This window comes from Anguilla rostrata, chromosome 10 (assembly GCF_018555375.3).
Source record: "Anguilla rostrata isolate EN2019 chromosome 10, ASM1855537v3, whole genome shotgun sequence".
Classification (NCBI taxonomy): domain Eukaryota; kingdom Metazoa; phylum Chordata; class Actinopteri; order Anguilliformes; family Anguillidae; genus Anguilla; species Anguilla rostrata.
In genome coordinates, this window is record NC_057942.1 from 33,556,725 (window position 1) to 33,570,859 (window position 14,135).

General features: G+C 41.6%; 1 protein-coding gene across 9 annotated transcripts in view; it reads right to left on the reverse strand.

Annotated features, from left to right (window-relative positions):
- The window catches only part of slc4a4a (solute carrier family 4 member 4a), a 70,783-nt gene that overhangs the window by 2,357 nt on the left and 54,291 nt on the right, over window positions 1-14,135 (reverse strand). For 5 of the 9 annotated variants that reach the window (XM_064296624.1, XM_064296626.1, XM_064296618.1 and 2 more), the window contains 9 exons: window positions 10,535-10,608; window positions 9,145-9,330; window positions 8,207-8,320; window positions 6,980-7,141; window positions 5,403-5,581; window positions 4,532-4,604; window positions 3,994-4,062; window positions 2,892-3,065; window positions 2,113-2,274 (listed from right to left, as the gene is read on the reverse strand). In XM_064296624.1, the coding sequence (XP_064152694.1) occupies window positions 2,113-2,274; window positions 2,892-3,065; window positions 3,994-4,062; window positions 4,532-4,604; window positions 5,403-5,581; window positions 6,980-7,141; window positions 8,207-8,320; window positions 9,145-9,330; window positions 10,535-10,608 (1,193 nt within the window). Of the gene's footprint in view, window positions 1-1,187; window positions 1,282-2,112; window positions 2,275-2,891; window positions 3,066-3,993; window positions 4,063-4,531; window positions 4,605-5,402; window positions 5,582-6,979; window positions 7,142-8,206; window positions 8,321-9,144; window positions 9,331-10,534; window positions 10,609-14,135 lie in introns of all 9 variants that reach the window. The other 4 variants (XM_064296627.1, XM_064296619.1, XM_064296625.1 and 1 more) reach the window with 1 other exon arrangement.

The window sequence follows — 14,135 nt, forward strand, 5'->3', positions numbered from 1 at the left end:
TTTAAACTGTATGCATATTATATCTTACCACTCCACCCGGTGTTAAATTAATGTGTCTTGTCATAACAGGCAAAATACAGGAAACTGCAAAAACAATGTTATCCTACTGTATTGATAAATATACAATATTATGTGTGGCTGGCATACTGAATAATTCATGCTGATTATAAGATCTAGGGATTCAATTCAATAACCTAATGAGATGAGATTAACAAGAGCCCATGTTTAACTAAAGGAAGCTGCAGATACTACGAGAGAAATTATGTCCTTCTGTCATTAATAGTTAATTAATGAATGATTAATTATGAATAACTTATGTTATATTTATACAGCTAGAGATATGTGATATGACAGTCTTGTCATTCTATATTATGGTGAATAAGTGATCAGTATGTACTGACATTAGTGAATGAAACTAACAGAATAGTATATGAACACTCACACCAAATCAAATATGTTTAGGGTTTGAAGACAAAAAAATGAAATTAATTTTCTAAAGCAAGTACATACATTTCTCACATGCATGGAGCTTCAAACACTCAAAATATTAAAACAGAAAGATATTTCAACACTGCCCAAACCATTCTTTTTGAAATCAAATCCAATTCATAAATCTCAAGATTTAAACAACAACAAACATGTACGTCATACTATGTTCAAATGCTATACTGTATGCACAAATTTTGCAAAACTCACAACTGTTTCCCGGTCGCTGTGTTAGTTCAAATCACACTACTTCACAACGCTGATGGGCAGGATAATGTTGAAATATCCATCATACCAAGCATCAAACATATACATTCCATAAAATCAGGCAGGTGAATGGAGCAGCCAGGAATTCCGCAATCCGTGAATACGATATCAAGCTTCAGGAGAAGTACAAAACGAACAAGAAATACAATGAAAGCCAGAAAGAAGTTAGAACCCAGGAGTCGGGTGGAATGGAGCATCGGCCAGTCAGATCACATTCAAGACCGGAAAGTTAGACAACAGTGGTGACCTACTGATAGAGAGAAGGCAGTTAGCATCATGCAAGGGGTTGGGGACAGCACCAAGGCGTTAGCATCCCTCGGAGCAGGGAAGGGGGGAGGGGTGAAAAAGAGAAGCGAAGAGCTGATTGGTTGAAGTCAGAGTGAGAATGCTCCAGTTCCAGTCGGGGGGGCGGAGCCTCGGTCAGCTCTACTCACTGTCGGAGGGTTTGTCACCTAAGAAGGGTTCCTGCTCCATCATGTCCATGGGGATTTTAATGCTGGGGACATTTTCGTTGTAGTGGTAGTCAGACTGTAGAGGCAATGTGCAGAAAGGCTCAGAGCCTGTATTGCAGAGCTTTAACTCAACCGACTCTAACAGCACAGGCAGGGTGTGAAACCTGGATTCAGTCACCATTTGTCCTAAAATTTGGCTCACCAACAAATACAAGAGTTTTTTTTTAACAAACAGAATGTGGCAAATTCAACACTAGCATAAATTAGCTAAATCATGTCTGCAAAAAAAGTAACACTGTTTATTAATTTATCCCACAAAACTGGATAATAATCTGGCCACCAAATCACACTCTGTATCTATTTGGCTACTCAATCCCTTTAATTTCGACCCACTTGGGTTGTTCTCAGTTGACCTATCTGATTAAATTAAGGTAAAAAAAAACTAATTAAGAGCTCTGGACTTTGGAAATCCAGAGCTACATAAAAGCAGCATTTCTGCGTTTACATGTGTAGCCTCATTAAATTTGTTCTCCAATAAACCAGACTGTAAAATTTCAAAGAAAACTGGAAGTAAGATCATCCTACTGCTGTATTGTAGTCCGTTTTAAGACTCAGGAGATAAAACACTCCTTTTTACCTTTTGTTTGAATCTAAAGATCAAAGCTCTGGGTAATAAAAAGTTAACAATGAATCCTGACAATCATGATAAATAACATACAGGCAAATCAGGGGACTGTAAATCTTCAGTATAGCCATTTTATGTCCTACTCTTTTGTGCCACCCATAAATAAGCCCAACACATCAGCTGAACATGGTTGAAAAGAATACTGACCACATGCCCGATACTCTCCTTTCAGATGTTTCAAAACCACATTTGGACAGAGAGCAGGAATGGCAAATCACTCACATCTTCTCCATCGCTGTCTGGGCTACCCTTCGCCTTTTTCTTCTTCTTCTCGTCCTCCTTCTTCTTCTTTTCCTTCTCGGGAATGACGTCGTCAAGGAAGCTCAGATCCCGCTGTGAGAAGAGGTAGTCCATGGCTTTCCTCACCGCCACCAGGGCCAAGATCTGTTAAAAGAAACACAGCACGTCACTCAGAACTTGTGATGCACAAACACACCACCATCAATCATTATGTCACTAGTATTTATAGTAAGAGTTTCATGCACAACAGGAGTGGTCCTGAAGATCTGCATAGCCTGCTGGTTTTCAATGTAATGCAGCAGTTGATGGATCAGTTAGTACAATTGTTAACTCACCTCACCCACGTATTACTGGGTCTAAACTGGTTACTGATTTTAAGATCAAATAAAAACATCAGTAGACTCAGTGAATCTTCAGGACCAGAGTTTTATGATACATGTACAAGTTTTATTCTGATACATCATGCTGAACTTGCCAGGGATAGACTTGAACTTACTGGTTAGCCGCTACATGTTATGTTCAGTTCCACGCTTCAATACTCCATAAAGAGAGTTTTCTGTCATGCAGCGTTATTAATATAGGATTAGCAAAGCCTGTGAGCTAGCCAAACAGGAAATAAACTTACAGCGTAACCAAAACAAGCTTCTTAGTTTCAGTTTGGCCCCAAAGTGTGAGTATTCCACAGTCTAGTCCCATTTAACGAACACTGCTGTGATTCAGGAAGAGGGTCATGTCTTCCAGGAAGTGGAGACAAGACTCACCATGACAGGGAAGATGATGGCTGCCACGGTGGATTTGAGCACCCAGAGCAGGGCCAGGCAGAGGGCCTGGATGAAGGTAAAGAGGTGGACCTTTCGAAGGGGGACGTGACGCAGGTAGACCAGGTCTGGCTGGTGCTTGGACGGCATCAGGAGCAGCTGGAGGCGGTCCATGAACTGTGGAGAGGGCAGACAGCGTCTGAGATGGGGGGAGACACTCAGGGACACACAGGATAGATCCAGGAGGAAGCCATTTCAGGTAGGAACAGGGATACAGGGAATATTTAATTTCTTTTTATTTATCCTTTATTATCACAGGTAGTCTCGTTGAGACCAAGATCTCTTTTGCAAGAGAGACGTGCAAACAAATAAAACCTGTAGAAACACTTCAGACAGACAAGTACAATTCAGTCACATGTTAACATTCAGCAGTCAAACATGACACAAGAGTAAAAATAATCAACTCTTCATGAACCCTTCATGAAAAATAATGAAGATTCGGTGCGGTAAGATTCAAAGGAGGCTAACTATTAATATCCACAACATGTGGTATTCAGCATAGATGTACAGTGTATACTATACACAGAAAATTGTTGGCCTCAGGCTCCCTGACCACAGGGCTGAACCTCCGTTGAGTCACGTTCACCATCAACTTTTACATGTAAACCAAGGCATAATTAAGTGCCGGTCCCATTCCTCTTGTGACCCTGCAATAAACTCACTGCTTAATCAATTAAGCCACCAGCTTGGGGCAGGAACGCCCCTTTTAGAAGGAAATGGGGAGTCCGAATTAACACACAAAATCACGCATTAATCACTGGTTTATCTATCAGTGTTTGATTGACAGGTCCAATACCATGAGCCAATAAAATGTTTGTGTGCCCAAAATAATCCACCAGCCAGGTTCCAGGAAACAAATGTGGGGTTCTGTCATACCAGTGACTTTGTAAGCATAACAATTCACAAAAATGTAACAACTTTGTTCTGAGGGTAAAGACACTTGTCTACGCAACCAGACAGATTTCACCGCGTGTCCCGATTTGCACTTAACTCACACCCCAGTTAAGCTGCCTCTCACTAGTCCCGCCCACTGCATGTCACTCACCTGTACACCATTGAGGGAGGCCACACCCATGTAGAGGAAGACTCCATACAGCACAGGCATCGGAATGAACTGGAAAACAAACAAACAAACAGTTCTGTAAGTAAAAATTCATAAAAACACTTTAGTTAAAAATTTTTTAAAAGGGCCAGTGTGTTAATTGTGGACAGGTATGCATTTATATGAAGTCTAGTTAATTAATTAGGCAAAATTAATTTTCTGATAAGACTAATTCACATAATTTCTCAAAGAAGAGAAGATGAAAAATTTGAGTTTAGCAGAAGCTCTGTGCACTACCAGGAAAGCTTAATATTACAGGTGAAATTGCACTGTAAGTACTGTGTATGTCCACAAGGGAGCAGGCTCTACCTAGAAAATGTCAGATGTCATAGCAAATATTATAAAAACAAATTGAAAATACCACAAAGTTATTAACAAATATTACACATTCCAAGTCTACACATATTTCAAACCTGTGTCATTTAAAAAAAACTTCTCTGAAAGGGAGAATCATGGGGGATTTTTCATAAGAGAAATGCACCTTGAGGATTGGAGCCATAAAGACGGACAGTCCGGTCAGGAGGAACACGAAGACTCCAGTGACCCTCTGCTCCCTTAAAAAAAAACACAACGTTCTTGTTCTGAGCCTGCTTTTATCAATGTAACCACTTCTGAAAGAAACTGTAACATTGGCACTTCTGAAAGGAACTGCACCACTGCAATACAAATAATCCTGTCCATTTCACTGCTTATTTTTACTATTGTTATTGTTTTGGTTAATCCCTTTCTTACACGCATAAGAATGCATTTCCCGTGGAAAATATTTGATACAGTTGTATATGAGGATATGCAAACACCTTTTTGATTGAATTCCTTCCTATTTTCAACACCATTGACTGCTTGGCCAAAGTCACACTGTGTAACCCATACTCTAATTACATAACGCCACAGTCTTGCCGGTGGGACTGGACCTTCCCGCTAAATCCGTTTGTGTTTGTTCAGCTAACAGCTGCATAAGGCACCTCCTAGGGCTACTGAAATAAGCTATTTTCCCCACACAAACAGGTGGTTGTGTATACTGTACCCTACACAAACCGGCCAACAAAATCAGCATTTAACTATTTAAATGAAAAACAGGGTCAACAGCCTGTTGAAAATTACATCTGATCTGTCTACCACATCATAAGTATACTTTTGAAAAATATTACATTAATATCAGAGATAAGGTACTCAATATGTTGTGTTTGGCTTTATTTTTTGACCACAAGAGGGAGTCATATACTCGAGCAGAGGAAACATTTTCAGAAGCCAAAAAAGGTGACCATATTAAAAAAGTGTCGGTTTTAAGGTTGTGTTGGTCATGCAGCCACCCCCTCAGGTGACTGCAGGGGTCAGGTGCCCCACCTCCATACCTCACTCCCAAAAACTTGGGCTGCTCCCCGGGGGCCGAGGTCTCCGTCTCCATCTTCAAGCTGTCGATGTGGGCGATGGAGATGACCGTGGCCGCCACGTACCAGGGAAGCCCCATGAAGGAGCACAGGATCATCAGGACGGCCACCCAGAACAGGTCCAGGTGGTACCCCGCCCCTTTCTGCGTGCGAGAGGGAGGAGCCACCGTTACCGCACACGGACGGGAAGGGGAACGAACCATTTCCGTGGCGAAATCGAGAGCAGTCACGGCATTATTGCGAATCCACTTTCTGATCCTGCTTGCTACGCAAGCAGCAAGGGAGGCAACCTAACTGCAGAGAGCTTCTCTGAATTTGGCTTCCAACACCAAAAAAGCAAACAAGGGTCTTGGGTATAGGCACAAAGCGGTTTTTCATCCAGGCGAATAAAATAGAGGGTAGCATTGGAATTCAGGTTTTTCATCTCTCTTTTCTTAAAAAGAACACCCATCAGTAGAACGTTGAGATAGAATTCCAACACTTTGAGCCCCATCTGATACAGAAAAGGGCATTTTGTCTCCTGCACAATTCCGCCTTTGTGCCTTTGTGGTCAATTCACGTCTCATATTGCGAGGACAGTTTGATCCGCTGCCGAATCACAAGGGTGGCAAAAAAGAAACAAACACGCACACACCAAGTTGCCAAAGACATTTCCATTTTTGCACGCTTTAAAGAAACACGACACACTTAATAAAACGTTTACTAAATTCAGAAAGATGGGGGACGTTGTGTTCATTAAGGAGCACGGGAACCTTATTGATGCAGGCAGCCAACTGCAGGTAGGCTTCCGGAACATCAAAGGCTGCTTTGCTATTCATCCCCATTCACCCTGAAATTTGAGCCGAAATTGTTTCAGCTCCAGCGGGTCCGTGGGCAGCTAGAGTCACAGCGCCATCTACTGAAACTGCCAAAGCTCTTACATCAGCATCAGCTTCCTTAGGGCACTCATAGTCATTCATAGCCAAGCACTTCAGTGTAGCAAAAACCAAGGATCTCATCAGTCATATTTTGAACTTTTTCTTGCATCCCCAATGGTTTATGCAATTGCATTGCAGTTTTTTTTTTCTCTTCTGCTCTGCTCATTATAGCTTGAGTCACTTCCCTGTAAAAAGCACTGCAGCTGAAATTCATGCACACCTTGTCCATGAGCCAACAGCAATTTTGCACACTACAAAGTACAATGCAACACCACGGGACAGGTGGGTCCAATCAGATTAGAGATGTATCCCTTACTGGTGACAACTGGAAGCCTGTGTGTAGCTAGAGCGCTTTCAGGAGGAGCTAATGCACAGGCAATCAGGTAAACCCTGCCCGAATTCAACCGACCCTAACCCAGAAGGGACGGCACTGTGGATTCTTTGGCTAACGTCCTAGGCGAGGCTCGGCTATTGGGCCTCTAATGGACGCATGGAGAGTTCTGTCTTTCTAAAATAAAAGTAAAAATAAAGAATATGGAGAATGACACACGTGCTAGGTTCTTTAAAACAAAACTCCGCTGTGCCACACAGAACTGTGTGGTTGTGGTTCTTGCTAGCACTCACGTTTAGCTTGTGCTCCTTCCTGTTGACGATGACGGCGGTGATCTGCTGGTCCATGAAGAGCAGGATGGTGACGAGGAGGGCCGGGAGAGCCGACGCCAGGTACACCCACCAGGGGTTGCCTCCGAACGGGGGCACAAACCAGCCTCTGTTCGGGCTCGTTGGCTGAACACAAGAGACACAGTGCGTTAAGGAGTGTTAACGAGCTGAAATTCTTTTAGTATACAAGTCGGATTTACAGTACCATCAATGGGACGTGTGGAAATTAAAGGTATTTCATATTTCTGATAACAGGCTGACTAGACGTCCTCTGTTTTTGGGACATTTCCCCTTTTTGGGACTTAGGCGAGATTTCTAAATTCCTAAAAACGTTTGGTTAGGTTTTGAACATTCTATAGACTGTATACAAACAAATGGCCTAATATTATGTTCATAATGCCCACCTGCCCCTGTCCTCTTTTTTGAAATCCAATACGTATGCACCCTAATTTTAGGAAGTCGTTTTTATATAATATTTTCACTTTGACAATGTGCTGGCAGCTGGCTAGTTTCATGCAGAAACTACAGAGGTGTTCAAGCCAGGTTTGACAAAGTGCTAAGCTACTGTCTCTAGACAGTCAGAAACATAATGAGCCTACGTCAGCTGAATGGCCTGTTATAGTTATTAAACATTCTTCATAAACTGAGTGGAAGAGAAAATGCAGAAGGATTCATACAATAAATAATCACACAGACAAGTCAAACCTTTGCTCTAATGGGTCCAATCGAAAAAATATTTTATGAACTTGACTTAAAACCATTTCATTATGACTGAATGTTTTAAAAATTACTTTTTTAAACTTTCTGGTTAGATTGCCATCACAGATGGTATACTCAAAATAACTTCTATTTTGAGTATATTGAACTGTGAGTTCTTCATTAAAAAAATAGAGATATTTCCCTCTTTATCTCTTTTTAATTAAATGACAAAAACTAAGATGTAAGGAGGTGAATGCCAGCAAGCACTCTTGTTGAAGACGTTATAATACTGAAGACCTACAGTACAAGCACCAATTTAGTGTTGCCCACAGGTCATTAAGGTGCTGTTTCAGAATAACGGCTTTAAAATATCCTGGGCCTGCATTTCATCATTTATGAGCTCATGAACAATGCAAGAATCTGTATCCAATGTACGTTAGAACACATGCATGTTAAATTAAGTATGTAAATGCGCACACACAAGGGCCTGACCTTGAATTCGCTTGGCACAATGAGTTTAGGCGTGTCCACTCCCACCAGTGCATCTACACCACAGAAGATCAAAATGGCCAGGATAATGGCAAAGTCACTGATGAGTTTCCTCACCTGAGAAGGAAGACATGGTTTATTTTAGAAAGGCTGCTTTCAGATATGTTTATTTATATGAAAAGTGACAGATCATTAATTGCGCTGAAGTAACCTGCCCTCTCCCCAGCAACAAGACTGGTTTTAGAAAGACCTGTCATATGCATTCTATTGCATGCATTTTCACCATAAACAAAACAGATCCCACAGAAAGTTTCCCTCACACAAATATCTCTCCAGACAAATTAATCTCCCCATCTCACTCTCAAAAGAACAGATTCAAGATATGCATAGATGAGAGAATGAATGGAAGTTGAGGAAATTACAGTCCAGATCTAAGTGGGAAGTCCTGGCAATGTGTTCATTCTATTTATTTAAGCTTTGCCAGATTTCCTTAGATGTTGACTGTGGCTTTGCGACCCATAAATCAACTTAACATACAACATAAATCAACACAGATAATGCTTGGAAACCCCAGGCTACTGTAAGTAGTTTAGTTAAATCTCATTCCCACCAACTCAAGGTTTTGGTTTATATCACATTCAGTTCAACTACAGAAAATTAAAAAGTGTACAGTATACTTGCCAGAGGAATATCTACAGTCTACCTTCTTGAACTACATCCCACATGCCAAACAGGAGAAACTAGTCGAGAAACCATCAACACTTTGACTTGGACTATTGTTACTTCTATTATGTGAAGAGCACTGGGTTCAGTGCTCCCTGATATGAATTCAAAATACAATATTTACTATACGCCACACAAAACTCAGTGTCTCGCATATTTTTAAAAGAAGATCAGCCCAGGACAGCTGTGCTAGCTCCACACTGGCCAGCGCCACTCACTCTCGTGGGGAAGAAGGGACTGGTCTTGAACTTCTTCAGACACATGGAGCAGGTGTAGGTGCCGAAGAACAAGATGAAGGACATCAGGGTGATGTCAGGGACGTATTTACAGGCTTCTCCCACCAGCTCTCCTCCGTACTTCAGACACTCCGACTTTGACAGCGACGACCAGGTAGCATTAAAGGGCTAGAGGGCAGAATGCAACGGGTAGACATATTAACAACAGAATAGTTTCACTGAAGGCCCAAACAAAGAGTAATGGTGATGCTAGAGTAAATGGATTTAATCTGAATTACTCCTTGATTTCAGCAGTCCCACAAACTAACTAATAAAACTAAGACATATTTTACTCATTAGCAATGGAGTTTTGTACAGTTTTACCATATTGGACAATATGCAGCAGCATACACACACACACACACACACACACGTGAACATTCAATGCATAAAAGTTCATCAGTACTTGTTGAAACTATGCCAACAACGATAGTGGATAAGATGTGTCCACAAACAGTTAAATTGTAGTGGTTTGACACATCTCTAACTTGTGTTCCAAATAAAATGTCTTATACAAATCAGCAGGCATTGGTCATCTGTTTTCTTGCCAAATCCAGCACCCCCAAAATGACATGTGTATTACTATGCAAGATCACAGACAGAACACCAGATGTTGAGCAGAGTGAGTCTGTATTTTCATGCATGCCTTGAACTCATGAAGTCCCACATTCTGCCTACACCATCTGTAATGCAATACTAGCGCCATGCTCAGGCCAACACAAGAGTTTTTGACAAATCGGTGCCCACTGGTAAGTAGTTATGAAATGGAAGCTGGGGATACACAGACAGCCCTTTCAGAGAGATCACAGAAATGCAAGCAGGGATTATATTTGGGCATTATGTTTGAATGAACCTGAACTGAACAAAATATCCGAATAATGACACTGCCCTGTGACCTCCTTCAGCCCAAAATGTATTATTTTTTAAAAATGTGTTCTTTCAAAAGAACACATGCAACGAGAAGCTTTCAGGTCATTTACAGGTCAGTTTCTGGAAAGGTCGGGTAAATGTTCCCAACATATGAATTTGTCCAGTTCCCCTTGAGCAGTAGTTTTAAGCTACAAGGAACACTGCAGGAAACAAACGTAGGAAGAAATTCAGTTATGTTATTACAGCAATGACAAATTACAGCAATAACGTTGCGGGAAAGTGGGCAGGTATGGTTGTTTTTGTGTTATGACTTGTCTGAAACAGCATATGAACAATATACGTATGTGTCACTCTATGTGATCGCTTGGGGAACATTTTCATTGCAACAAACTGATTAGGGTTGTAAGTGCTACCAACACATTTTTGAACTTGAGACGCCTCTGTGACCTTTAATATGACTCACCATATTAGTATTGTTAATTATCCAGGTGGTGGTACCGTCTTCCAGTGAATCACTGTAAAGCCCTGAGTTATTGTCTGTGTGAGGAAACAGAAATTAAAAACACACTTCAAATGCTCGATTGTCCCAATGCTGCCAAACATTACATGTCTCCAAACAAATTTAAGCAAAACATCCTCCCAAGCTGGAAGCAATTACATGCACAATTGCAAAATGCTGCCACAAGATTTGACCATGTCCTCAGAAAAACAGAAGTAAGTCACACTGTGCTAATGCTAACACTTTGTCATTGTTCAAGGTGCAATGTGGGTGAATGGTAGTGTTGGAGTAGTCATAATAAAAATACAATTTGGCATATCTATCGTCACCTGCAATTAACATATCTGGACGAGGTAAACCCACATGTACACAGCACAACAGTACTACTATATAAACAGTAAAGATAGTAATACTATATAAATAATTTTAGCACCCTCTTTCTATATCCCCAAGAAAATTAACATTAAAATGGTAATAAACAAATTGCACTACAGCAAAAATGATCTATTTTGTGCCAGTGTGATAGATTAAACGTAAATACTTTAAAAATGCTTTATCAGAATGGCACAATCACGAACACAATCCTCAACAGAAATTTGCTGTAAGAACACTTGCGATTGAGATGTTAACACAACACAAAAAAAAAAATCGAACAGCTGCTAAGTACTTAATGAATGGCTTTCAAATGCAGAGCATAAAATCTTTATAGATAGGAAATAGCACAGTGGATTTGACTTTAAAGTGCACAACAATATCATAGGCGCTGAGTTTCAGTCAGTAAGCATGCTTAATAAGGGTGGGCTAAAACCCTGTGCATTCAAACGTGGATCACTTTGAATAAGTACATGAATAAATGCACACTTTAATGTGTTGTGAGTGCATGCATTTCCAGTCATTGGAGGCAGGGCACAGTGACGTGGAACATGGGAGCTTTGGATGGGCTCCAGAGGGAATTTACAACATTTGAGGGTACAGTAGCTTCAAGCCAATCACAAGGACACAAGGAGAAATAGGCTACTGGATGATTTATCAAAAAAGCTTTTTGACAACCTTTAATCCACTATTTTTTTAATTCTTCAAATTAAAATGGCAGGTCATAATTTCAGGCCTGATTATAACTTAAATATCATGTCCTAAAAATGTTAGCTTAGGGGAGCGTACACTAGCACGTACATCCTCTGTAAAGATTGTTAGCCAGATTCTGCTTATTTTCACTCCACTAGGAATCCCACAATCCACCTGAAACTTATGCAGCTTACACAGACAGACAGCAGGCATCCAATGTGCCAGAGGAAACTCTAGTGTGAGCTTAGGAGGAGAACACCCTTCAACTAAAACCAATCTTTGGGTGACACCATGGCCAGGTCTGTATCTCGCCATTGGACTCTGCAACATCTGGAACTGGTAGTTAGGATTCAATTTCAAAAGCACAGTAAACAAATCCTGTGATTTTTAATGCAGCCTGCTCTTCCTTCCTTTTGATTAGACAAATGACTAACAATTTATACAATCTGTAAACTGATATGATCATTAGCATTTCTGAAAGAGAGTTGAGAGGGAAATGAACACTAAACTATTTTTTTTCCCTCCCTGCCCCACAACCCCCCCACCCCCTGCCCACCCCAGGCACACACACACACACACACACACACACACACACACCTTTTAAACCACACTGGATACCCCTACACCTGCCTCCCTCCACATGAATCTTTAAAGAGTCTCACGGCCGAGACCGGGCTTCACACACGAGTCGCAACCTGGACTCGTTTCCAAACATCTGCTGTTTCTCCTGGCACAGCCTTGGGGGCGCCGCAGAGAAGAGGACCCCACGCGGGCGAGCACGGGGCAACCCCCGCAGGGGGGGCAGGGAACAGCCAGGAGAGCGGCCTTTGAGGCAGACAGCCTGCAGCGTGGACCCCTCTCCTACCGGTCTCTTAATCCCCCCGCTCTCCTCCCCTCCCTCCTTCCCCACTCCGAGGGGGATTATCCCTCCTGCCAGGCCAGCTGCGTCACCCCGACTCGCCTCCGTTTGCCGCCGCGATCCTGCCGCGTAGCTCAGCTGTTGTTTCCAGTCAAATATGTGCTGAGAAAGCAAACAGTCGCACCGGGCAGCGTGCGCGCGAAACGCATTTGGGTTCAATCAATGTCCCACAGCTAAAAAACATCTAATCTCATGCGAATATTACCGCTCATAGACCCAATGCAAAGGAAAACAGACAGCCATCGATATCATGATCCCAATGAGACAATGTCTCTAGCTGCTTACATGAAGAAGTGAAGCTGAAGATCACCTCGTTTACGGCATGCGTATGTGCATGCACAAAAAGCTCTAGATTGGACCCAGCTACTCAGACTTGCTTTGCTGAAGCGTGTTGACAAAATGTCAAAGGCCCCGTACGTATGTGCCGTCTGACAATTTATAACCCAGCCGTAATGTAACAAAAACTGCGTTATGTATTATTACAGGACGAGCAGGTCGTGCAAAGCTGTACATTCAATGCCTTTTTTTACCTGGTTGACTTACTCAATGTAAATATAGTTGCTTTTCATGAAAAGGGGTTGTTGGTAAAACCACATGAATAAGCAGAAGGAAAGGATTTTTTAAAGAAAAGGAGTATATAACTATATAGAGGCTATTTCCTCGAATAAGCTTTCTGCTATTGAGACCATGAACTCTGAAAGTTCAGACAAGTCACCTTAAGTCACCTTGCTCTGTATGCATATGCCTGCACCTTTCCAACAGCGCCACTATGGTCACTATGCTGGTACATGGCATTCAGTAAAGACTGCTTTCAATCAGGAAGAGGTTAGATACTCTCAAAGTATCTTTATTATCTCCAGCCATCTTAAATTTTGTTTGACATTTCATTCACGTCTCATATTTCAAATAAAATGCTCAGTCATTGCTCTATCCATTTGAAACATTCCTCAAGCCTCTAAGTAGCCTTCAAGTTGTGTAATAATCTTACATTACCACAGCATCTTTATAAATCACTCATAAACAAATTCAATGCTGTCTAAGTATCAAATAAGCTTTTTAAAGCAGTTTTTATGTTCAATATGTATGCCCAAAACATCTGTGACCCGGTCCCATGTAAGTAACATCCCCTGGTGATTGAGGAGAGAGTGAATTAGGTCTGCATGGAAGTATGTGCAACCCTTTTCACTAAAATGCTACTCCTACAATGCAACACAACACAATGCTGACACTTAACTTAAAGTTAGTCCTCTTACCCAACTCTCTCAGCCCAAGCTTACTAATAATCGCCATATTACGTTGTTTGTAGGCGTTATTTCATTGCAAAATACTCTGTGGTAATGAAGCTTTATACATTCTTGACATAAGCCTTATAATACATGCGTTGTATTTTACGACATCAGTGTTTTAATGTTTTAATTAGAGAGTAGCTAGAGCTCTAGATCCAGTTGCATTGTGTCCCTGGAGTGAACCCATGTAGAGGGATACGCCTACTCTATGAGAGCTGAGCTAACACCCATCATGTCGACACGTGAAGGATCGGAAATCGAAAGGAGGAGGGGCTTCTGCAAGGCGCGCTGCTCC